At 49.6% G+C, this 22,919-nt stretch overlaps 1 protein-coding gene across 1 annotated transcript in view; it reads right to left on the bottom strand.

The window, feature by feature from the left end:
• Positions 1–234: 234 nt before the first annotated feature.
• DBH (dopamine beta-hydroxylase) overlaps positions 235–22,919 on the bottom strand; it is a 39,930-nt gene continuing 17,245 nt past the window's right edge. The window contains exons 6-12 of the mRNA XM_075323005.1: positions 21,415–21,581; positions 14,193–14,336; positions 13,881–13,919; positions 9,475–9,534; positions 6,961–7,088; positions 6,325–6,484; positions 235–804 (exon numbers count right to left, since the gene is read on the bottom strand). Coding sequence (XP_075179120.1) covers positions 673–804; positions 6,325–6,484; positions 6,961–7,088; positions 9,475–9,534; positions 13,881–13,919; positions 14,193–14,336; positions 21,415–21,581 — 830 coding nt within the window. The 3' untranslated portion in view covers positions 235–672. The remainder of the gene's footprint in view (positions 805–6,324; positions 6,485–6,960; positions 7,089–9,474; positions 9,535–13,880; positions 13,920–14,192; positions 14,337–21,414; positions 21,582–22,919) is intronic.

Genomic DNA, 22,919 nt, shown 5'->3' on the forward strand with positions numbered 1-22,919 from the left:
GTAACAGATTAGATTCGTTCAGGAGAATAGTAAAGCACAGGACTCTGGTGTCTCCACCTTCAGGGGTAATCCAGAGGTCAGGACCGCCCACTGTCCTCAAGTGTAATGAAGCCAGGGGTTAACATAATTTGCTACTTCTACGAAATCTTTTTCCAAAAATCTGCTTTCCTCTTCTTGCTCTAATATATATCAGTAGTAATATGAATCTCACACATACACAATTTCTTTTCCCCAGAATTTTATTTTTGCAGATGGTATTACTTGCAGTACCACTGTTCACCACATCTGCCAACAAGTAGTTTTCCATAGGTATTAATGCAACAGCGCCCCCCACCTTTAATTTAGTGTGGACCTAGTTTGCTCCAAATACTAATATTTTAAATACAATAACTTAGGACTGAAGGGACATAAAGAAATGGGAAAAATCTTGCTATAATCATCAAGAAAAGACGTACAACGTAATAAACATTATAAACTTGAGGCTATAGCTCCTTTAAATACCAAAAAAACAGTGTTGTGAATAAAAGAGCTCATCTGTCCAAAAATATTTAATTTTTTATGTGAAAATACTTTTATTTGCCGGCGACTTAATACATGGCACGATCGGGATTGTTAACGGCGAAAGCCCAAGGAAAAGGGATAAATTGGGTTTTCCTCCAAAATTTGCAGCATTTAATGTCTCCAATTCTTTATAGTCACAATGGCGGGTCCGGCAGGCGCGGCGTCCTCTTGGGGTGGGCAGGTTGTGATTTTGGGTGCCAGGTCTTGTTTGATCACTGGTAACGGCTGCGTCTCCCATTCGCCCTAAAAAAAGCGTAAGAGCAGTCAGTACCGGATTTGGCCCTTTGCAATGGGGTGGCGCGTACCTCTATAGGAATTGTCCTGGATGATGGACCCCCCTATAGGAATTGTCCTGGGGTCCTGGATGATGTACCACCAGCCCCCCCTCCCTATAGGAATTCTCCTTGGTTCCTGGATGATGGACCCCCCCCCCAACCCCCCTATAGGGACTGTTGTGGGGTCCTGGATGATGGACCACCCAACCCCCCCTATAGGAATTATCCTAGGTGATGGAACCCCCCTATAAGAATTGTCCTGGGTTTGTGGATGATGGACCCCCCAACCCCCCCTCTCCCTATAGGAGTTTTCCCTTCCGCCCATGACAGCTCCACCTCTCTCTCAGGTGGTGCTGTCGTGGGCTTCTGAAAATCCCATTACCGGTAAGTAATTAAGAATTTTCCTGGGGTCCTGGATGATGGACCCCCCAACCCCCCCCTCTCCCTAAAGGAGTTTTCCCTTCCGCCCATGACAGCTCCACCTCTCTCTCAGGTGGTGCTGTCGTGGGCTTCTGAAAATCCCATTACCGGTAAGTAATTAAGAATTTTCCTGGGGTCCTGGATGAAGGACCCCCCCTAACCTCACCCCTTCCTATAGGAATTGCCCTGGGGTTCTGGATGATGCACCCCTTAACTTCCCGTTTATGAATGTTTCTGGGGTCCTGGATGATGGACCCCCCAACCCCCCCTCTCTATAGGAATTGTCCTGGGGTTCTGGATGATGGACCCCTCAACCTCCCCTATAGGAATTTTCCTGGGGTCCTGTATGATGGACCCCCAAACACTCCCTCCCTTTAGGAATTTTCTTGAGGTCCTGGATGATGGACCCCCCCCTAACCTCACCCCTTCCTATAGGAATAGTCCTGGGGTTCTGGATGATGTACCCCCCAGCCCTCCCCTCTCAATAGGAATTGTCTTGGGTTTCTGGATGATGGACCCCCAAATCCTCCTATAGGAATTTTCCTGGGGTCCTGGATGTTCGACCCCCCAACCCCCCTTCTCCCTATAGGAACTGTCCTGGGGTTCTGAATGATGGAACCCCCCCCCCACCCCCACAACCTCCCCTATAGGAATTTTCCTGGGGTCCTGGATGATGGACCCCCCCCAACCCCCCCCTCCCTATAGGAATTGTCCTGGGGTCCTGGATGATGGACCCCCCAACCCCCCCTCCTGTATAGAAATTTTGCTGGGGTCCTGGATGATGGACCCCCCTAATCTCACCCCTTCCTATAGGAATAGTCCTTGGGTTCTGGATGATGGCCCCCCAGCCCTCCCCTCTCTATAGGAATTGTTCTGGGTTCCTGGATGATGGACCGCCAAACCCCCCTATAGGAATTTTCCTGGGGTCCTGGATGATGGACCCCCCCTAATTTCCCCCCTCCCTATAGGAATTGTCCTAGATGATGGAACCCCCCAACCCTCCCCCCTATAGGAATTTTCCTGGGTTCCTGGATGTTCGACCCCTCAACCCCCCTTCTCCCTATAGGAACTGTCCTGGGGTTATGAATAATGGAAACCCCCCCCCCAACCTCCCCTATAGGAATTTTCCTGGGGTCCTCGATGATGGACCCCCTAACCCCCCTCTCTCTCTATAGGAATTATCCTGGGGTCCTCGATGATGGACCCCCCTAACCCCCTCTTCCTATAGGAATTTTCCTGGGGTCCTCGATGATGGACCCCCTAACCCCCCTCTCCCTATAGGAATTTTCCTGGGGTCCTCGATGATGGACCCCCCCTAACCCCCTCTTCCTATAGGAATTTTCCTGGGGTCCTCGATGATGGACCCCCTAACCCCCCTCTCCCTATAGGAATTTTCCTGGGGTCCTCGATGATGGACCCCCTAACCCCCCTCTCCCTATAGGAATTTTCCTGGGGTCCTCGATGATGGACCCCCTAACCCCCCTCTCCCTATAGGAATTTTCCTGGGGTCCTCGATGATGGACCCCCTAACCCCCTCTTCCTATAGGAATTTTCCTGGGGTCCTCGATGATGGACCCCCCCTAACCCCCTCTTCCAATAGGAATTTTCCTGGGGTCCTCGATGATGGACCCCCTAACCCCCCTCTCCCTATAGGAATTTTCCTGGGGTCCTCGATGATGGACCCCCTAACCCCCTCTTCCTATAGGAATTTTCCTGGGGTCCTCGATGATGGACCCCCCCTAACCCCCTCTTCCTATAGGAATTTTCCTGGGGTCCTCGATGATGGACCCCCTAACCCCCCCTCTCCCTATAGGAATTTTCCTGGGGTCCTCGATGATGGACCCCCCTAACCCCCTCTTCCTATAGGAATTTTCCTGGGGTTCTGGATAATGGACCCCCTAACCCCCCTGGAAATCGAGGTCATCCCCCCAGTAGAATCCCAGCAGGTCCCCGCAGCTCTCTCGATAGCCCTGCTCCCTGCTCCCTGCGCCCTGCTCCCTGCGCCCTGCTCCCTGCGCCCTGCTCCCTGCTCCCTGCGCCCTGCTCCCTGCTCCCTGCGCCCTGCTCCCTGCGTCCTGCTCCCTGCTCCCTGCGTCCTGCGCCCTGCTCCCTGCTCCCTGCTCCCTGCGCCCTGCTCCCTGCGCCCTGCTCCCTGCGCCCTGCGTCCTGCGCCCTGCTCCCTGCTCCCTGCGCCCTGCTCCCTGCTCCCTGCGTCCTGCTCCCTGCTCCCTGCTCCCTGCGTCCTGCTCCCTGCTCCCTGCGCCCTGCTCCCTGCGCCCTGCTCCCTGCGCCCTGCTCCCTGCTCCCTGCGCCCTGCTCCCTGCTCCCTGCGTCCTGCTCCCTGCTCCCTGCGTCCTGCTCCCTGCGTCCTGCTCCCTGCTCCCTGCTCCCTGCTCCCTGCGCCCTGCTCCCTGCTCCCTGCGCCCTGCTCCCTGCGCCCTGCGCCCTGCGCCCTGCGCCCTGCGCCCTGCGCCCTGCGCCCTGCTCCCTGCGCCCTGCTCCCTGCTCCCTGCTCCCTGCGCCCTGCTCCCTGCTCCTTTCTTCTTCAGGAATCTGTCAGTCACTTTCCTACAAACCCTTCCCGCAGAGAAAGAGACGACACAGAAAATACCTTTTATTGTCTATTCTACGGCAAGGAAAAAAAAAAATATATATATATATATATATATATATAATAGCGGTGCGAGATTCCGCCTCCTCCTCCTCTGAGTGGCGGGGGCGGCGGGGCGGGGGCGGGGGGTGCACGTGTTTATTCCGTCTCTCCAGCACCGTGGGTGAGCCGCGCATTAGTAGTGTTTATCCCAAAAAGATTACTTGTTCCTTCCCCGTGGGAAAACAAAGCCGTATTCACAGGCGAAGGGAGAGAAGTGCAGCACAGCACCGCGCCGCACAGCACCGCGCCGCACAGATCAGGGAATTACAGGTTTCTGTGTCTCACACTCTATAAATCGGGGGCGCGTATCCCCTCTACACCTCGCATTTGTATTCTCCAGCGTTCTTTAGGAGAGGCGTGGGACGGAGGTTACATTATCCTGAGGTTCAGAGCAGAGAGAGCTGCGAGTCTGTGCTCCGCGCCACGCTGCGAGTCTGTGCTCCGCGCCACGCTGCGAGTCTGTGCTCCGCGCCACGCTGCGAGTCTGTGCTCTGCGCCACGCTGCGAGTCTGTGCTCCGCGCCACGCTGCGAGTCTGTGCTCCGCGCCACGCTGCGAGTCTGTGCTCCGCGCCACGCTGCGAGTCTGTGCTCCGCGCCACGCTGCGAGTCTGTGCTCCGCGCCACGCTGCGAGTCTGTGCTCCACGCTGCGAGTCTGTGCTCCGCGCCACGCTGCGAGTCTGTGCTCCGCGCCACGCTGCGAGTCTGTGCTCCGCGCGGCCAGCGGCAGCTACACCACTCATGTATATACACCGGGAACCCAAGGGTGGAACCATACAGGGGGCAATGCACATGGGGGGCCGTGACCGCTGCAGCCGGGGGCTTCAGGTGACCCTGATAACCCGGAGCACACCTCTGATGTCTATAGATGCAAGCCATCTGAATATTCAGGTACATTGGCATCCGATTACCACCCTGCTGGGCTCTGCTTATCCACACTGCCACAAGTGTGCCTCCACAACTCTGCTACACTGCTGGGCTCTGCTTATTCACACTACCACAAGTGTGCCTTCTGACCGCCAAATGTCTGCTACACTGCTGGGCTCTGCTTATCTACACTACCACAAGTGTGCTTTCTGACCTCCCCTGCTCTGCTACACTGCTGATCCACACTACTCCTACACTGCTGGGCTCTGCTGATCCACACTACCAAACGTATGCCTTCTCACCTCCCAGCCCTGCTACACTGCTGATCTACACTACCACAAGTGTGCTTTCTGACCTTCTCTACTCTTTTACACTGCTGGACTCTGCTGATCTACACTACCACAAGTGAGTATTCTGACCTCCCCTGCTCTACACTACCCCAAGTTTGTCTCCTGACCTTCCCCAGCCCTGATACATTGCTGGGCTCTGCTGATCTACCTTACCACAAGTGTGTCTCCTGACCTCCACTGCTCTGCTACACTGCTGGGCTCTGCTGATCTACCGTACCACAAGTGTGTCTTCTGACCTCCACTGCTCTGCTACACTGCTGGGCTCTGCTGATCTACCCTACCACAAGTGTGTCTCCTGACCTCCACTGCTCTGCTACACTGCTGGGCTCTGCTGATCTACACTACCACAAGTGTGTCTCCTGCTGACCTCCACTGCTCTGCTACACTGCTGGGCTCTGCTGATCTACCCTACCACAAGTGTGTCTCCTGACCTCCACTGCTCTGCTACACTGCTGGGCTCTGCTGATCTACCCTACCACAAGTGTGTCTTCTGACCTCCACTGCTCTGCTACACTGCTGGGCTCTGCTGATCTACACTACCACAAGTGTGTCTCCTGACCTTCCCCAGCCCTGATACATTGCTGGGCTCTGCTGATCTACCTTACCACAAGTGTGTCTTCTGACCTCCACTGCTCTGCTACACTGCTGGGCTCTGCTGATCTACCCTACCACAAGTGTGTCTCCAGACCTCCACTGCTCTGCTACACTGCTGGGCTCTGCTGATCTACCCTACCACAAGTGTGTCTTCTGACCTCCACTGCTCTGCTACACTGCTGGGCTCTGCTGATCTACACTACCACAAGTGTGTCTCCAGACCTTCCCCAGCCCTGATACATTGCTGGGCTCTGCTGATCTACCTTACCACAAGTGTGTCTTCTGACCTCCACTGCTCTGCTACACTGCTGGGCTCTGCATATCCACACTGCCTATATATATATATTTAGGCATATGTAAGGACTATATAGGGCACGTGGGGCTTGGCATCCTGCGCTTCACATGACTATACGTGTAACGTTACAGTTGCTTGATGTTGTTGTATTGTTCTTTATGCGGCAGATGGACCCTTGTGGCCCCTTCAGCTCCAGGGACCAAGTGCGACGGCTACACTTGGCCCTGAATGACCCCTGATATCAGTGTGGACCCCCCTCCTCTATTCTTCACTGTTGATCTAGTGCAGCCTTCGGATCTGCGATACTCACCGGGAACTTCACAGCTGAGGATTTGTTACAATGCATGGAGATGGGGGAATAACGATACAAGGAATCCAGGACTTCGCTGGTGAAGGAATTCCACGGGACCTCGTTGAACTGCTCGGTGACGGCTGACCGCGGACATGTGCAGACCTCCTCACCGCCGAATCTACGGGAACAACAGCTGTGAATGGGGGGGTCCCGGGCACATGGGATACAATGGGGCAGTGTTCTGTACATGACATGTGACACATAAAAGTGCACGTAGTGGCGCTATTAACATGAAGGGGCCACTGTAGCAGGTCACTTTTTGCAATGTACATATGCACTCATGTTAAACTGAAGCAGACGTTATATTTAATGCTATATTCTCGCCTTCGGGGGGCGCTGAATGACACAGCGGATAATGGTTAGGGTTAGACAGAAGATCCAGGCGCCTGGGGTAAAAACTGGCTTAATCTGCCCCTAAAAGATCAGCACAATCCTCATCAGCTGCTCGGGATCAGCATCAGATCCTCGGGGGCGGGGAGGGAACACCTGGTAGCCAATCAAATCACAGAGGAGATAACAGTATCTCCTCTGTGATTTGATTGGCTACCAGGTGTTCTATCCCCGCCCCCGAGGATCTCTCTCGCTCTTCCTCACCTGTTCACAAGATTAAAGTACTTCCTCAGATACCCGGGATCCACGTGGCTCTTGCACAGTTCCAGGTCCGTGCGGGGGTAATAATGTACGTAGTTCACACACATCTCATCTGTAATGCTGAACCCGCCCTAAGAAAAACCGCACAAGACTAAAAAGTGAGACATCTGTACCTCTATTTAGTTTTATTAATGTGCACAGTTGTGACACTATATGGTAGTATTATGCAGGCACTATATAGAAATTGCTCATAGTATTATGCAAATACTATATAGCGCTATTACTAGATGGGTACTATAAGCTGGTTTAATTTTTTCACATCCTGGCACTATTATGTAAGTACTATATGGCAGTAACAATAATTAGTAATTCTAAATAGTGTCACAATCGGGCACATAAATAAACACTACATGGTACTATTATCTTTTTATAGTATGGCACTATATTTTAAATACTATATGGCAGTATTATGTGTGCACTTAATGGTAATGTTCACAGTGTGGCACTACTAAGTACTATACAGCAGCATTATGTGGGCACATATAGTTTCAGCGTATAGGACTATTTTGTAAGTTCTGTCCATCAGTATTTATATGTGGACATTATATAGTACGGTTATGTTTTCACAGTTTGGCACTATTAGGTACTATATAGTAGTTTTACTATATGAGTACCATATGACACTTTTATTTTCTCAGTCTGACACTATTATGCATGTGCTATATGGCGGTATTAATACATGGTAGTATTAAAGTAGTTTTATATATGTGCACAATTGTGAGACTATATGGTACTATTATGCGGACACAATATGGTACTGTTATCTTTAGTGTACTGTAGTTCTATATAGGCACTATATAGTACTGTAATCTCTATTGTATGGCTGTAAGATGCAAGTATTATATGGTAGTATTAATATGTGTGCACTATATGGTACTATTATGCAGACACAATATGGTACTGTTATCTCTAGTGTACTGTAGTTCTATATAGGCACTATATAGTACTGTAATCTCTATTGTATGGCTGTAAGATGTAAGTATTATATGGTAGTATTAATATGTGTGCACTATATGGTACTATTATGCGGACACAATATGGTACTGTTATCTTTAGTGTACTGTAGTACTACATAGTACTGTAATCTCTATTGTATGGCTGTAAGCTGCACGTACTATATGGTAGTATTAATATATGTGCACTATATGGTACTATTATGCAGACACAATATGGTACTGTTATCTCTAGTGTACTGTAGTACTATATAGGCACTGTACTGTAATCTCTATTGTATGGCTGTAAGAAGCAAGTATTATATGGTAGTATTAATATGTGTGCACTATATGGTACTATTATGCAGACACAATATGGTACTGTTATCTTTAGTGTACTGTAGTACTACATAGTACTGTAATCTCTATTGTATGGCTGTAAGCTGCACGTACTATATGGTAGTATTAATATATGTGCACTATATGGTACTATTATGCAGACACAATATGGTACTGTTATCTCTAGTGTACTGTAGTACTATATAGGCACTGTACTGTAATCTCTATTGTATGGCTGTAAGAAGCAAGTATTATATGGTAGTATTAATATGTGTGCACTATATGGTACTATTATGCGGACACAATATGGTACTGTTATCTTTAGTGTACTGTAGTACTACATAGTACTGTAATCTCTTTTGTATGGCAGTAAGCTGCACGTACTATATGGTAGTATTAATATATGTGCACTATATGGTACTATTATGCGGACACAATATGGTACTGTTATCTCTAGTGTACTGTAGTACTATATAGGCACTATATAGTACTGTAATCTCTATTGTATGGCAGTAAGATGCAAGTATTATATGGTAGTATTAATATGTGTGCACTATATGGTAGTGTTCATAGTATAGAACTATTATGTAGTTTACTATATGGCTTGCTCATCACTAATTGTTATATGGTGCTACTATATTTTCACAGTATGGCTCTAATATGTAATGTAGATATTATATATCCGCATTAATATATGGTTCTTTTTTCCACAGTGTGCACTATTACGTAAGTACCATAGAGCAGTATTAATATGTTATAGAATATTTGTATATGTGCTATATTGTGATATCAATATAACTATATGGGTAGTAAATGGTATATTTTTAGGGGTTGTTATTTTTGGTCAGTGCTGTATAGCAGTATTAATATGTGGACACTATATGGCAGTGTTATGTTTTCACGGTATGGCACTAATGTCTACAAACCATATATTAGCATTATTGGCATGAGCATTACATTGTGATCTTTCTGGTATATGTGCTATAAGACAGTATTATATAGGCACTATATGGTACGGTATTATTTAACAGTTTGGCACCATTACGTAGTTACTATATGGCAAAATTAATAAGAGTGTCTACATAATACTGCCATATAGTGCACAATCTAACAGCATTATTTCTTCACAGATCTTCCCGAGCACCCGAGGGGAATTAGAAGACGCCGACGTGACGCAAACTCTCACCACTGTGACTCTGCTTCTGTCTTCTGTGTTGTAGGAGCATTTTGTAACCAGCAAATCCCCCTGTGAGGCCGAAGATACGACACGATCAGTTACGGCGGCCTCTATTGGAAAGAATACAATACTAAACCTACCTAAGACACACATATCCACTATACAGCGCCCCTCCGGTGCACAGGTTGTATGTGGTATTGCAGCTTAATGAAATTGAATTGCAATACCGCATGTAACCTGTGGGCAGGGGTGGCGCTGTTCTGTTTTTTTGTATTTTGTCATCCATGTAACCTCTGATTTAAAGCCACATTACAATTAATAGTAGCCATGACGGTGCTGCCGGAGGTTTGCTGCTGTCGTGACCTTACTTTTACAGCACCCTCCGGCCGGTGCACGTAGAGACGTCGGAGCGCGCCGCCCGCATAAGTGCTATTGACTTCTGCAGAAGCCGGGAACCATCTGATTAATAGATTAATGAAAAAATAAATAAATAACTTCCCCCGATCCTGCGCCATCGGGCGGCTTTAATTAGGAGATGAAAGCGTCAGGTGGAAGGTTAATGAGAAGAAACATCACAAGGAATTAAGCCTGACGACGAGCGAAGCTTAGCGATAAGACGAGTTATTGACTGGGGGCGCCGCAGCTTTAAGAAAAATGGCTCCGAAAAGAATTGATATAAAAGGGGCCCGGTTTATCGAAAATGATAAATCTGATGGAAACCCAAGGTTCTGGCTGGGCTTTGGTTTAGTGCTATGGTTATATGGTTAGGTTTAGGACTAGGTTTAGGGCTAGAATTAAGTTTAGAGCTAGGGTTAGATTTAGGAATATGGCTCGGGTATGGTTTAGAGATTTAGGTTAAGTTTAAGGCTAGAGTTAGGTTTAGGCCATGGTTTGGTTTAGGGGTAGGACTAGGTTTAGGGCTAGAATTAGGTTTAGAGCTAGCGTTTAAAGATGGTTTAGAGATACGGATAGAGTTCAGTTTAGGGCTAGGGTTTGGTTTAAGACTAAAGTTAGGTTTAGGCCATGGTTTGGTTTAGGGGTAGGACTAGGTTTAGGGCTAGAAGTAGGTTTAGAGCTATGGATAAGTTTAGGAAAATGGCTAGGGTATGGTTTAGAGATACCGTTAGTTAGGTCTAGGGATCAGTTTAGCGGTAGGGTGACATTTAGGGCTACGGTTGGGCTTAGGAATATGGCTAGGCTATGGTTTAGAGATATGGTTAGAGTTAGGTTTAGGGATAAGTTTAGATTTAAGTTTAGGGCTAGGGTCTGGTTTAAGACTAAAGTAAGGTTTAGAGCTAGCGTTAGGTTTAGGTTATGGTTTGGTTTAGGACTAGGTTTAGGGCTACGGTTAGGGATAGAAGTAGGTTTAGGGCTACGGTTAGGTTTAGGAATATGGTTAGGGTATGGTTTAGAGATACCGTTAGTTAAATTTAGGGATAAGTTTAGCGGTAGGATGATATTTAGGGCTACGGTTGGGCTTAGGAATATGGCTAGAGTGTGGTTTAGAGATACGGTTAGAGTTAGGTTTAGGGATAGGTTTAGAGTTAGGGCTACGGTTAGGTTTAGGAATACAGCTATGGTTTGGCTAAGAGATACAGTTAGATTTAGCGATAAGTTTAGAGCTAGGATTAGGTTTAGGGCTACAGTTGGGTTTAGGACTATGGCTAGGGTATGATTTAGCGATATGGTTAGAGTTAGGTTTAGGGATAAGTTTAGAGCTAGAGTTAGGGTTAGGGATACAGTTAGGTTTAGGAATATGACTAGGGTATGGTTTACAGATACAGCTAGTTAAGGCCCCGTTACACGTAACGACATTGCTAACGAGATATCGTTGGGGTCACGGAATTCGTGACGCACATCCGGCGTTGTTAGCGACGTTTTTGCGTGTGACACGTCCGAGCGACCGCTAACGATCCGAAAAACGGCAAAAATCATTGATCGTTGACACGTCGTTCCTTTCCCAAATATCGTTGCTGGTTCAGGACACAGTTGTTGGTCGTTCCTGAGGCAGCACACATCGCTACGTGTGACATCCCAGGAATGACGAACAACACCGTACCTGCCGTCCTCCGGCAACGAGGTGGGCGTGACTTCCATGCGGCTGCTCTCCGCTTCTATTGGACGGCTGCCGTGTGACGTCGCTGTGACGCTGCACGAACCGCCCCCTTAGAAAAGAGGCTCTTCGCCGCTCACAGCGACGTCCTTAGGAAGGTAAATTGGTGTGACGTGTACCGGCGATATTGTGCGCCACAGGCAGCGATTTGCCCGTGACGCACAACGGGGGCGATCGCTAGCGATGTCGCTGCGTGTAAAGCGGCCTTTAGTCTTATGGATACGTTTAAAGCTAGAGTTAGGTTTAGGGCTACGGTTAGGTTTAGGAGTATGGCTAGGGTATGGTTTAAAGATAGTTAGTTAGGTCTAGGGATACGTTTAGAGCTAGGGTGACGTTTAGGGCTTCAGTTGGGTTTAGGAATATGGCTAGGGTATGATTTAGAGATATGGTTAGAGTTAGGTTTAGGGATAAGTTTAGAGTTAAATTTAGGGCTAGGGTTTGGTTTAGGACTAAAGTTAGGTTTAGAGCTACGGTTAGGTTTAGGAACATGGTTAGGGTATGGTTTAGAGATACCGTTAGTTAGGTTTAAGGATAAGTTTAGACCTAGGATGATGTTTAGGGCTACAGTTAGGTTTAGGAATGGTTTAGAGATACGGATAGAGTTATTTTTAGGGATAGGTTTAGAGTTAAGGCTACAGTTAGGTTTAGGAATACAGATATGGTTTCGAGATACAGTTAGGTTTAGAGATACGTTTAGTGCTAGGATTAGGTTTAGGGCTACGGTTGGGTTTAGGACTATGGCTAGGGTATGATTTAGAGATATGGTTAGAGTTAGGTTTAGGGATACGTTTAGACCTAGAGTTTGGTTTCGGGATACAGTTAGGTTTAGTAATATGACTAAGGTTTGATTTACAGATACAGCTAGAGTTAGGCTTATGGATAGGTTTAAAGCTAGAGTTAGGTTTAGGGCTACGGTTTGGTTTAGAGATACGGTAAGTTATGTTTAGGGATAAGTTTAGAGCTAGAGTGACGTTTAGGGCTTCAGTTGGGTTTAGGAATATGGCTAAGGTATGACTTAGAGATACGGTTAGGTTTAGGTATAGGTTTAGAGCTAGAGTTAAGTTTAGGGCTAGGGTTTGGTTTAAGACTAAAGTTAGGTTTAGGTTATGGTTTGGTTTAGGGGTAGGACTAGGTTTAGGGCTATGGTTAGGGCTAGAAGTAGGTTTAGGTCTACGGTTAGGTTTAGGAAAATGGCTAGGGTATGGTTTAGAGATACCGTTAATTAGGTTTAGGGATACGTTTAGAGCTAGGGTGACGTTTAGGGCTTCAGTTAGGTTTAGGAATATGGCTAGGGTATGGTTTAGAGACATGGTTAGAGTTAGGTTTAGGGATAGGTTTAGAGTTAGGGCTACGGTTGGGTTTAGGAATATGGCTAGGGTATGGTTTAGAGATATGGCTAGAGTTAGGTTTAGAGTTAGGGCTACGGTTGGGTTTAGGAATATGGCTATGGTAGGATTTAGAGATACGGCTAGAGTTAGGTTTAGGGATAAGTTTAGAGCTAGAGTTGAGTTTAGGGCTAGGGTTTGGTTTAAGACTAAAGTTAGGTTTAGAGCTAGCGTTAGGTTTAGGTTTTGGTTTGGTTTAGGGCTACGGTTAGAGATACTGTTAGGTTTAGGGATATGTTTAGAGCTAGGGTGACGTTTAGGGTTTCGGTTAGGTTTAGGAATGGTTTAGAGATACGGTTAGAGTTAGATTTAGGGATAGGTTTAGAGTTAGGGCTATGGTTAGGTTTAGGAATACAGCTATGGTTTAGAGATATAGTTAGTTAGGTTTACGGATAAATTTAGAACTAGGAATAGGTTTAGGGCTACAGTTGGGTTTAGTGTTAGGGTTAGGTTTAGGCCATGGGTTTGGTTTAGGGGTAACACTAGGTTCAGAGCTCGGGTTGGGTTTAGGAATATGGCTAGGGTATGGTTTAGAGATACGGTTAGCGTTAGGGATAAGTTTAGCGCTACTGTTAGGGTTAGACTTAGGTTTAGCTTGAGCTTTAGACCTAAGTCTAAACCTAAGTTAATAAAAAAAAAAATTAATAAAGTTTAACTTTTTATTTTTAACATTTTGGGCAGATTTCAGGAACACGGCAGAAAAAAAAAAACAACTAAAGAACCAAAGGGCAAACGATGAGACGTCTAAATATACCGCATCTGTGCTCAGGGGCGCAATGCTGAACTGGTGACAGGGACTGGGGCAGAATGCGATCCTCGCCCCGGGTGCCAGTGACCCGCGCTACCTCACTGACCCCATCCATATTCATGTCTTCTGCACACTCTGAACGGACACTGCAAGGGTTAATTTTACTTACTGGTAACACTTTGACGGGCTTCTTCAGCATCCTGATCTCCTGTGGGTCGAAATAAAAAAAAAATATTGAAAAGTCTGAAAAGTGGGTTATGTGTATACTCCGGACACTATATACACTACATCTCCAACCATGCAACACAGGTGCTGAGCCAGCAGGGGGCGACAGGGAGAAGTAGGGATGTGGAAACTATTGCTGGAGATGTTGCCCGGTATTTTTGGATCTTCCTTGGCTGGTAAGAACATGGACCTGGCCCTTTGGTAAAGACCACCTACTATTTGGACCCCCCCCTCCCCAATTCCAGAAGCCCCTTACCTGAAAGTGTGGGCTGAAGTGTTTATCTTCATTCACGATGGCCACTTCCTTCCCGTCCCGCACCAGCATGGTGGTCACGGCCCGCCCGGTTAAGTGAGTGTGAAGCTGAGAGGCAAAGATGGTGACGCCGCCGGAGGGAAGGGCCTGCGGCACAGAGAACATGGATACAGTATATACAGGGGGCATCTTATGTGGCAGGGGGCCACCAGGGCCCACGTGTGACTGCTCGCTCTGGCCCCCTATATCCGTGCCCCCCCTCCCCATCATGTCACATCGTTCCAAACACCTGAGTGTATTCCAAAAAATAAAAAAAAAGTGAGTTTTTTGTGCACTCCTCAATAATTTATACATCAGGTTTCATGTAAATGTCTCTTCTGCATGAGAGGGCGATGGCGGAGACGGAAAGTAAGATTCAGCCGGGCATGACCCGCCGAGCTAGAGGTCAGCGGATGCCCCAGACCCGCCCACCGGACTATGCAGATAGTCACCCCTGCACTGCTATGTGCCTCCCTAACATTGCTCATTACCAACTCCCTCATACTTATTACCTAAAGGATTGGACATATTGAAATCCAGCATGCCCAATCCTCCTTCCCCTCCGACACCAGTACATTAGAGAATCAGCCGACCCATCAAACACCCGAGGCCCCCGTTAGGCCGGGCGGATATAGGACTAGTCCACATTGGACGGTTTCTTTATATTATATCGGATCAGGGTGTCCTGTCGCTGGTCGGGACCTCCAGTGATCAGCTGCAATCTGGCTCTTCAGCGCCCACCGCAGGGGAACTGAAGCATTACACATGGAAACAACTGGGCTCAAAATCAATAAACCAGGAGCCCTGGTGTCTATAAGGCCCAATTATGGGATTATCTGATTCCAGCCTCTGGTATAGTATTATGGGTGCCACATGTGTGTGCAGTATGGGGGCGTGCATAGTGTGTGTGCAGCATGGGGGCGTGCATAGTGTGTGTGCAGCATGGGGGTGTGCATAGTGTGTGTGCAGCATGGGGGTGTGCATAGTGTGTGTGCAGTATGGGGGCGTGCATAGTGTGTGTGCAGCATGGGGGTGTGCATAGTGTGTGTGCAGCATGGGGGTGTGCATAGTGTGTGTGCAGTATGGGGGTGTGCATAGTGTGTGTGCAGCATGGGGGTGTGCATAGTGTGTGTGCAGTATGGGGGCGTGCATAGTGTGTGTGCAGCATGGGGGTGTGCATAGTGTGTGTAAAGCATGGGGGTGTGCATAGTGTGTGTACAGCATGGGGGTGTGCATAGTGTGTGTGCAGCATGGGGGTGTGCATAGTGTGTGTACAGCATGAGGGTGTGCATAGTGTGTGTGCAGCATGGGGGTGTGCATAGTGTGTGTACAGCATGGGGGTGTGCATAGTGTGTGTACAGCATGGGGGTGTGCACAGTGTGTGTACCATGGGGGTGTGCATAGTGTGTGTGCAGCATGGGGGTGTGCATAGTGTGTGTGCAGTATGGGGGCGTGCATAGTGTGTGTGCAGCATGGGGGTGTGCATAGTGTGTGTAAAGCATGGGGGTGTGCATAGTGTGTGTGCAGTATGGGGGCGTGCATAGTGTGTGTGCAGCATGGGGGTGTGCATAGTGTGTGTACAGCATGGGGGTGTGCATAGTGTGTGTGCAGCATGGGGGTGTGCATAGTGTGTGTACCATGGGGGTGTGCATAGTGTGTGTGCAGCATGGAGGTGTGCATAGTGTGTGCAGCATGGGGGTGTGCAAATTGTGTGTACAGCATGGGGGTGTGCATAGTGTGTGTGCAGCATGGGGGTGTGCATAGTGTGTGTACCATGGGGGTGTGCATAGTGTGTGTGCAGCATGGGGGTGTGCATAGTGTGTGCAGCATGGGGGTGTGCAAATTGTGTGTACAGCATGGGGGTGTGCATAGTGTGTGTGCAGCATGGGGGTGTGCATAGTGTGTGTGCAGCATGGGGGTGTGCATAGTGTGTGTGCAGCATGGGGGTGTGCATAGTGTGTGTGCAGTATGGGGGCGTGCAGTATGGGGGCGTGCATAGTGTGTGCAGCATGGGGGTGTGCATAGTGTGTGTGTACAGCATGGGGGTGTGCATAGTGTGTGTGTACCATGGGGGTGTACATAGTGTGTGTGTGCAGCATGGGGGTGTGCATAGTGTGTGTGCAGCATGGGGGTGTGCATAGTGTGTGTACCATGGGGGTGTGCATAGTGTGTGTGCAGCATAGGGGTGTGCATAGTGTGTGTGCAGCATGGGGGTGTGCATAGTGTGTTTACAGCATGGGGGTGTGCATAGTGTGTGTAACATGGGGGTGTGCATAGTGTGTGTGCAGCATGGAAGTGTGCATAGTGTGTGTGCAGCATGGGGGTGTGCATAGTGTGTGTGTACCATGGGGGTGTGCATAGTGTGTGTACAGCATGGGGGTGCATAGTGTGTGTGCAGCATGGGGGGTGCATAGTGTGTGTGCAGCATGGGGGCGTGCATAGTGTGTGCAGCATGGGGGTGTGCATATTGTGTGTACAGCATGGGGGTGTGCATAGTGTGTGTGCAGCATGGGGGTGTGCATAGTGTGTGCAGCATGGGGGTGTGCATAGTGTGTGTGTAGCATGGGGGTGTGCATAGTGTGTGTGCAGCATGGGGGTGTGCATAGTGTGTGCAGCATGGGGGTGTGCATAGTGTGTGTGTAGCATGGGGGTGTGCATAGTGTGTGTGTACCATGGGGGTGTGCATAGTGTGTGTACAGCATGGGGGTGTGCATAGTGTGTGTGCAGCATGGGGGGTGCATAGTGTGTGTGCAGCATGGGGGTGTGCATAGTGTGTGCAGCATGGGGGTGTGCATATTGTGTGTACAGCATGGGGGTGTGCATAGTGTGTGCAGCATGGGGGTGTGCATAGTGTGTGTGCAGAATGGGGGTGTGCATAGTGTGTGTACAGCATGGGGGTGTGCATAGTGTGTGTGCAGCATGAGGGTGTGTATAGTGTGTGTGTAGCATGGGGGTGTGCGTAGTGTGTGTGCAGCATGAGGGTGTGTATAGTGTGTGTGTGTGTGTAGCATGGGGATGTGTATAGTGTGTGCAGCATGGGGTGTGCATAGTGTGTGTGCAGCATGAGGGTGTGTATAGTGTGTGTGCAGCATGGGGGTGTGTATAGTGTGTGTGCAGCACGGGGGTGTGTATAGTGTGTGTGTAGCACGGGGGTGTGCATAGTGTGTGTGTAGCACGGGGGTGTGCATAGTGTGTGTGTAGCACGGGGGTGTGCATAGTGTGTGTGTAGCACGGGGGTGTGCATAGTGTGTGTGTAGCATGGGGGTGTGCATAGTGTGTGCAGCACGGGGGTGTGCATAGTGTGTGCAGCACGGGGGTGTGTATAGTGTGTGTGTAGCATGGGGGTGTGCATAGTGTGTGTGTAGCACGGGGGTGTGCATAGTGTGTGTGTAGCATGGGGGTGTGCATAGTGTGTGCAGCACGGGGGTGTGCATAGTGTGTGCAGCATGGGGGTGTGTATAGTGTGTGTGCAGCACGGGGGTGTTCATAGTGTGTGTGCAGCACGGGGGTGTGCATAGTGTGTGTGTAGCATGGGGGTGTGCATAATGTGTGCAGCATGGGGGTGTGTATAGTGTGTGTGCAGCACGGGGGTGTGCATAGTGTGTGTACAGCATGGGGGTGTGCATAGTGTGTGTACAGCATGGGGGTGTGCATAGTGTGTGCAGCACGGGGGTGTGCATAGTGTGTGCAGCATGGGGGTGTGTATAGTGTGTGTGTAGCATGGGGGTGTGTATAGTGTGTGTGTAGCACGGGGGTGTGCATAGTGTGTGTGTAGCATGGGGGTGTGCATAGTGTGTGCAGCACGGGGGTGTGCATAGTGTGTGCAGCATGGGGGTGTGTATAGTGTGTGTGCAGCACGGGGGTGTTCATAGTGTGTGTGCAGCACGGGGGTGTGCATAGTGTGTGTGTAGCATGGGGGTGTGCATAATGTGTGCAGCATGGGGGTGTGTATAGTGTGTGTGCAGCACGGGGGTGTGCATAGTGTGTGTACAGCATGGGGGTGTGCATAGTGTGTGTACAGCATGGGGGTGTGCATAGTGTGTGTGCAGCATGAGGGTGTGTATAGTGTGTGTGTAGCATGGGGGTGTGCATAGTGTGTGTGTAGCATGGGGGTGTGCATAGTGTGTGTACAGCATGGGGGTGTGCATAGTGTGTGTGTGTAGCATGGGGGTGTGCATAGTGTGTGTGTAGCATGGGGGTGTGCATAGTGTGTGTGTAGCATGGGGGTGTGCATAGTGTGTGTGCAGTATGGGGGTGTGCATAGTGTGTGTGTAGCAAGGGGGTGTGCATAGTGTGTGTGCAGCATGGGGGTGTGCATAGTGTGTGTGCAGCATGGGGTGTGCATAGTGTGTGTGCAGCATGGGGGTGTGCATAGTGTGTGTGCAGCATGGGGGTGTGCATAGTGTGTGTGCAGCATGGAGTATTAGTGTGGCATGAGGTGTATCTACAGCGTGGAGAGTGTGTGTATAGCCTGGAGTATGTGTACAGCATGAGGGTTGTGTACATTATGGGGAGTGTGTATAGCATGGGGGGTGTATGTGCAGCATAAGGTGGGTGCAGCATGGGGTTTGTGTACATCATAGATTGTGTGTACAGCATAGGATGAGTGCAGTATGAGGCAGGGTGCAGTATGAGGGGGATTCAGTATGAAGGAGGGTGCAGTATGTGGCATGTGCAGTATGTGGGGGTGCAGTATGTGGTGGGTGCAGTATGTGGGGGTGCAGTATGTGGGGGTGCAGTATGTGGGGGGTGCAGTATAGGGGGGGTGCAGTATGGGGGGGTGCAGTATGAAGCATGTACAGTATGAGGTGGGTGCAGTATGGGGGGTGCAGTATGGGGGGGTGCAGTATGTGGGGGTGCAGTATGTGGGGGTGCAGTATGTGGGGGTGCAGTATGTGGGGGGTGCAGTATAGGGGGGGGTGCAGTATGGGGGGGTGCAGTATGGGGGGGTGCAGTATGAAGCATGTACAGTATGAGGTGGGTTCAGTATGGGGGGGTGCAGTATGTGGGGGTGCGGTATAGGGGGGGTGCAGTATGTGGGGGTGCAGTATGAAGCATGTACAGTATGAGGTGGGTGCAGTATGTGGGGGTGCAGTATGTGGGGGGTGCAGTATAGGGGGGGTGCAGTATGTGGGGGTGCAGTATGGGGGTGGTGCAGTATGGGGGGAGTGCAGTATGTGGGGGTGCAGTATAGGGGGGGTGCAGTATGTGGGGGTGCAGTATGGGGGGGGTGCAGTATGTGGGGGTGCAGTATGGGGGGGGTGCAGTATGAAGCATGTACAGTATGAGGTGGGTGCAGAATGAGACAGGTGCAGTATAAGGCAAGTTCACACTTCCCCGACTGTCATGGCGGCTTTAGGTTCTGTTCCAATTCTAACTCTCTGCCTGAGAACTTCTCTGCTGTCTGTGATCAGCGCAGGCAGACTCGGGCATCGACCTGCAGAGTGGCGATTTATAGGCAGGCTAGAAAGAGTTAATCTCTGCTATTCTGCTTGTTAGTCTCCTTTGATCACATGTTGTGGAGGAGCCAATCACCTCTGCTTCTCTCCTATTTATGCTGGCTGGATCCTTCCACCTATGCCAGCTATAGTTTATCTTCGATGGTCTGGTGAGGTGTTGTAATTTAGACTGTCTGGTGGTTGTAGTACTTGTTGCTGAGTGTGGCTGTGGAGTTAACCCTTGTTGCCTTTTTGTTGCTGCCTTCCTGCTCTTGCTTTACTCCTGAGTCTCTCATTGTCTATTCCTGTGTGATTGCAGTGTGGCTTTATCTGTTTTCCATCACACTCCTGCCCCTTCCTTCCCTGGTGGGAGGGGGTATCAGAGAAGTACTGTTCAGGAGTATAGCCAGTAACGTGACTCCGGCATCTCCACCATCAGGAGTAACCCTGAGGTTCGGGATAGACTAGGGCCAGCATAGGAGCCCCTGTACCGCGCGCTCTCATGACAGGTGCATGATGGGATGGGGTGGGGGGGTGAGGCTTCCCCAGATAACTATTTATTCTTACAAGAAATGTTTTTGTTCCTATGAAAGGAAAATGAAAATCTATCAAAGAACAAAGAACAGACGCCCGAAACCGAGGATCAAAGCGTCATCACCGCGCGGCACCGACACCAGGCGCGATCAGCCACAGCAGCTCCGACACCGCGGCCACATCAATATACAGCTCGTTATGAAGAGCGGCGGAAATGGGGGACAGCGGTGACCCTGTATATAGAGGATAGGGGGAGTAGTGCTGTGTATATAGAAGATAGGGGGAGTAGTGCTGTGTATATAGAGGATAGGAGGAGTAGTGCTGTGTATATAGAGGATAGGGGGAGTAGTGCTGTGTATATAGAGGATAGGGGGAGTAGTGCTGTGTATATAGAGGATAGGAGGAGTAGTGCTGTGTATATAGAGGATAGGGGGAGTAGTGCTGTGTATATAGAGGATAGGGGGAGTAGTGCTGTGTATATAGAGGATAGGGGGAGTAGTGATGTGTATATAGAGGATAGGGGGAGCAGTGCTGTGTATATAGAGGATAGGGGGAGTAGTGATGTGTATATAGAGGATAGGGGGAGTAGTGCTGTGTATATAGAAGATAGGGGGAGTAGTGCTGTGTATATAGAGGATAGGAGGAGTAGTGATGTGTATATAGAGGATAGGGGGAGTAGTGCTGTGTATATAGAGGATAGGGGGAGTAGTGCTGTGTATATAGAGGATAGGGGGAGTAGTGATGTGTATATAGAGGATAGGGGGAGCAGTGCTGTGTATATAGAGGATAGGGGGAGTAGTGATGTGTATATAGAGGATAGGGGGAGTAGTGCTGTGTATATAGAGGATAGGGGGAGTAGTGCTGTGTATATAGAGGATAGGGGGAGTAGTGATGTGTATATAGAGGATAGGGGGAGCAGTGCTGTGTATATAGAGGATAGGGGGAGTAGTGATGTGTATATAGAGGATAGGGGGAGTAGTGCTGTATATATAGAGGATAGGGGGAGTAGTGCTGTGTATATAGAGGATAGGGGGAGTAGTGATGTGTATATAGAGGATAGGGGGAGCAGTGCTGTGTATATAGAGGATAGGGGGAGTAGTGATGTGTATATAGAGGATAGGGGGAGTAGTGCTGTGTATATAGAGGATAGGGGGAGTAGTGCTGTGTATATAGAGGATAGGGGGAGTAGTGCTGTGTATATAGAGGACACTCACCAGGTCTGTGCATTTTTCTGTACAGTATCCAGTCAGGGTGAATTCCCTCTGTTGGGGTGGGACGGCCATTATTGGGGTGTACACCAGGCCGAGCTCCATGATCCCTGCATCGTATCTCCTCAGCGATGGGGTGTAATGGAGACGGATCCCCGAGGAGTCCCGGAGACCTAGAAGAAACCGAAAACAGTACTGACTGGTGCCCAATCACCAGTGTTATATCCTGAACCCCAAATCTCAGTTTTATTACCCCGAATCCCAAGTGTCAGCATCATTATCTGCCGCGATGACTATGGGGTAACAAGGAAACGGGGCTCCTGATCTGTCCCTCAAACAAGGAGGGCCTGTGCTGTCCCTAATCTCAGGGATACTCCTGATGGTGGAGAGGCCTGAGTCTTCTCCTTGGCCCTGCTCCTGACCAGTCCTGATGTGAAACCCCCTCCCCCCAGGGAGGGACGGGACCTGAGTGTAATGAAACCCACAGATAAAGACAGAGAAGGGAAAACCAAAACTCTTATCACACAGTATACATAGGATAACACAATAAGAGATTCAGGAGGAAAACAAGAGCAGGAAGGAAGCTACAAAACAACAGGAGTAAACATGTAGTTGTGTAAACCACACTAAGCAAAAAGCAAAACTTTCAGCAAAAAGTCTGGGACACCACACCTTACAGACCAACATAGATAAACTATAGCTGGCATGGGTAGAAGGATTCCACCAGCATAAATAGGAGGGGAGCAGATGTGATTGGCCTCCCCACAACATGTGACCAAAGGAGCAAGCAGAGATTAACCCTTGCTAGTCTGCCTATTAATCAGCACACGGCAGGTAGAAACCTGAGTCTGCCTGTGCTGATCCCAGACACCAGAGAAGCCATCGGGTGGAGTGTCAGAATCTGCAGTCTGAACAGAGCTCCACGTCACCATGACAGACGGCGAAGTTTGTGCAAAACTCCGTGTGGCACTGTCAGTATTGTTTTCCTGTGTCCATTAGTGTCGTTCTCCTGTACCCTCACTTTGCTGCGGTGCCCGGGCAGTGTCGTTCTCCTGTACCCTCACTTTGCTGCGGTGCCCGGGCAGTGTCGTTCTCCTGTGCCCTCACTTTGCTGCGGTGCCCGGGCAGTGTCATTCTCCTGTGCCCTCACTTTGCTGCGGTGCCAGGGCAGTGTCATTCTCCTGTGCCCTCACTTTGCTGCGGTGCCCGGGCAGTGTCGTTCTCCTGTGCCCTCACTTTGCTGCGGTGCCCGGGCAGTGTCGTTCTCCTGTACCCTCACTTTGCTGCGGTGCCCGGGCAGTGTCGTTCTCCTGTGCCCTCACTTTGCTGCGGTGCCCGGGCAGTGTCGTTCTCCTGTGCCCTCACTTTGCTGCGGTGCCAGGGCAGTGTCGTTCTCCTGTACCCTCACTTTGCTGCGGTGCCCGGGCAGTGTCGTTCTCCTGTACCCTCACTTTGCTGCAGTGCCCGGGCAGTGTCGTTCTCCTGTACCCTCAATTTGCTGCGGTGCCCGG

Source organism: Anomaloglossus baeobatrachus, chromosome 9 (assembly GCF_048569485.1).
Source record: "Anomaloglossus baeobatrachus isolate aAnoBae1 chromosome 9, aAnoBae1.hap1, whole genome shotgun sequence".
NCBI lineage: Eukaryota > Metazoa > Chordata > Amphibia > Anura > Aromobatidae > Anomaloglossus > Anomaloglossus baeobatrachus.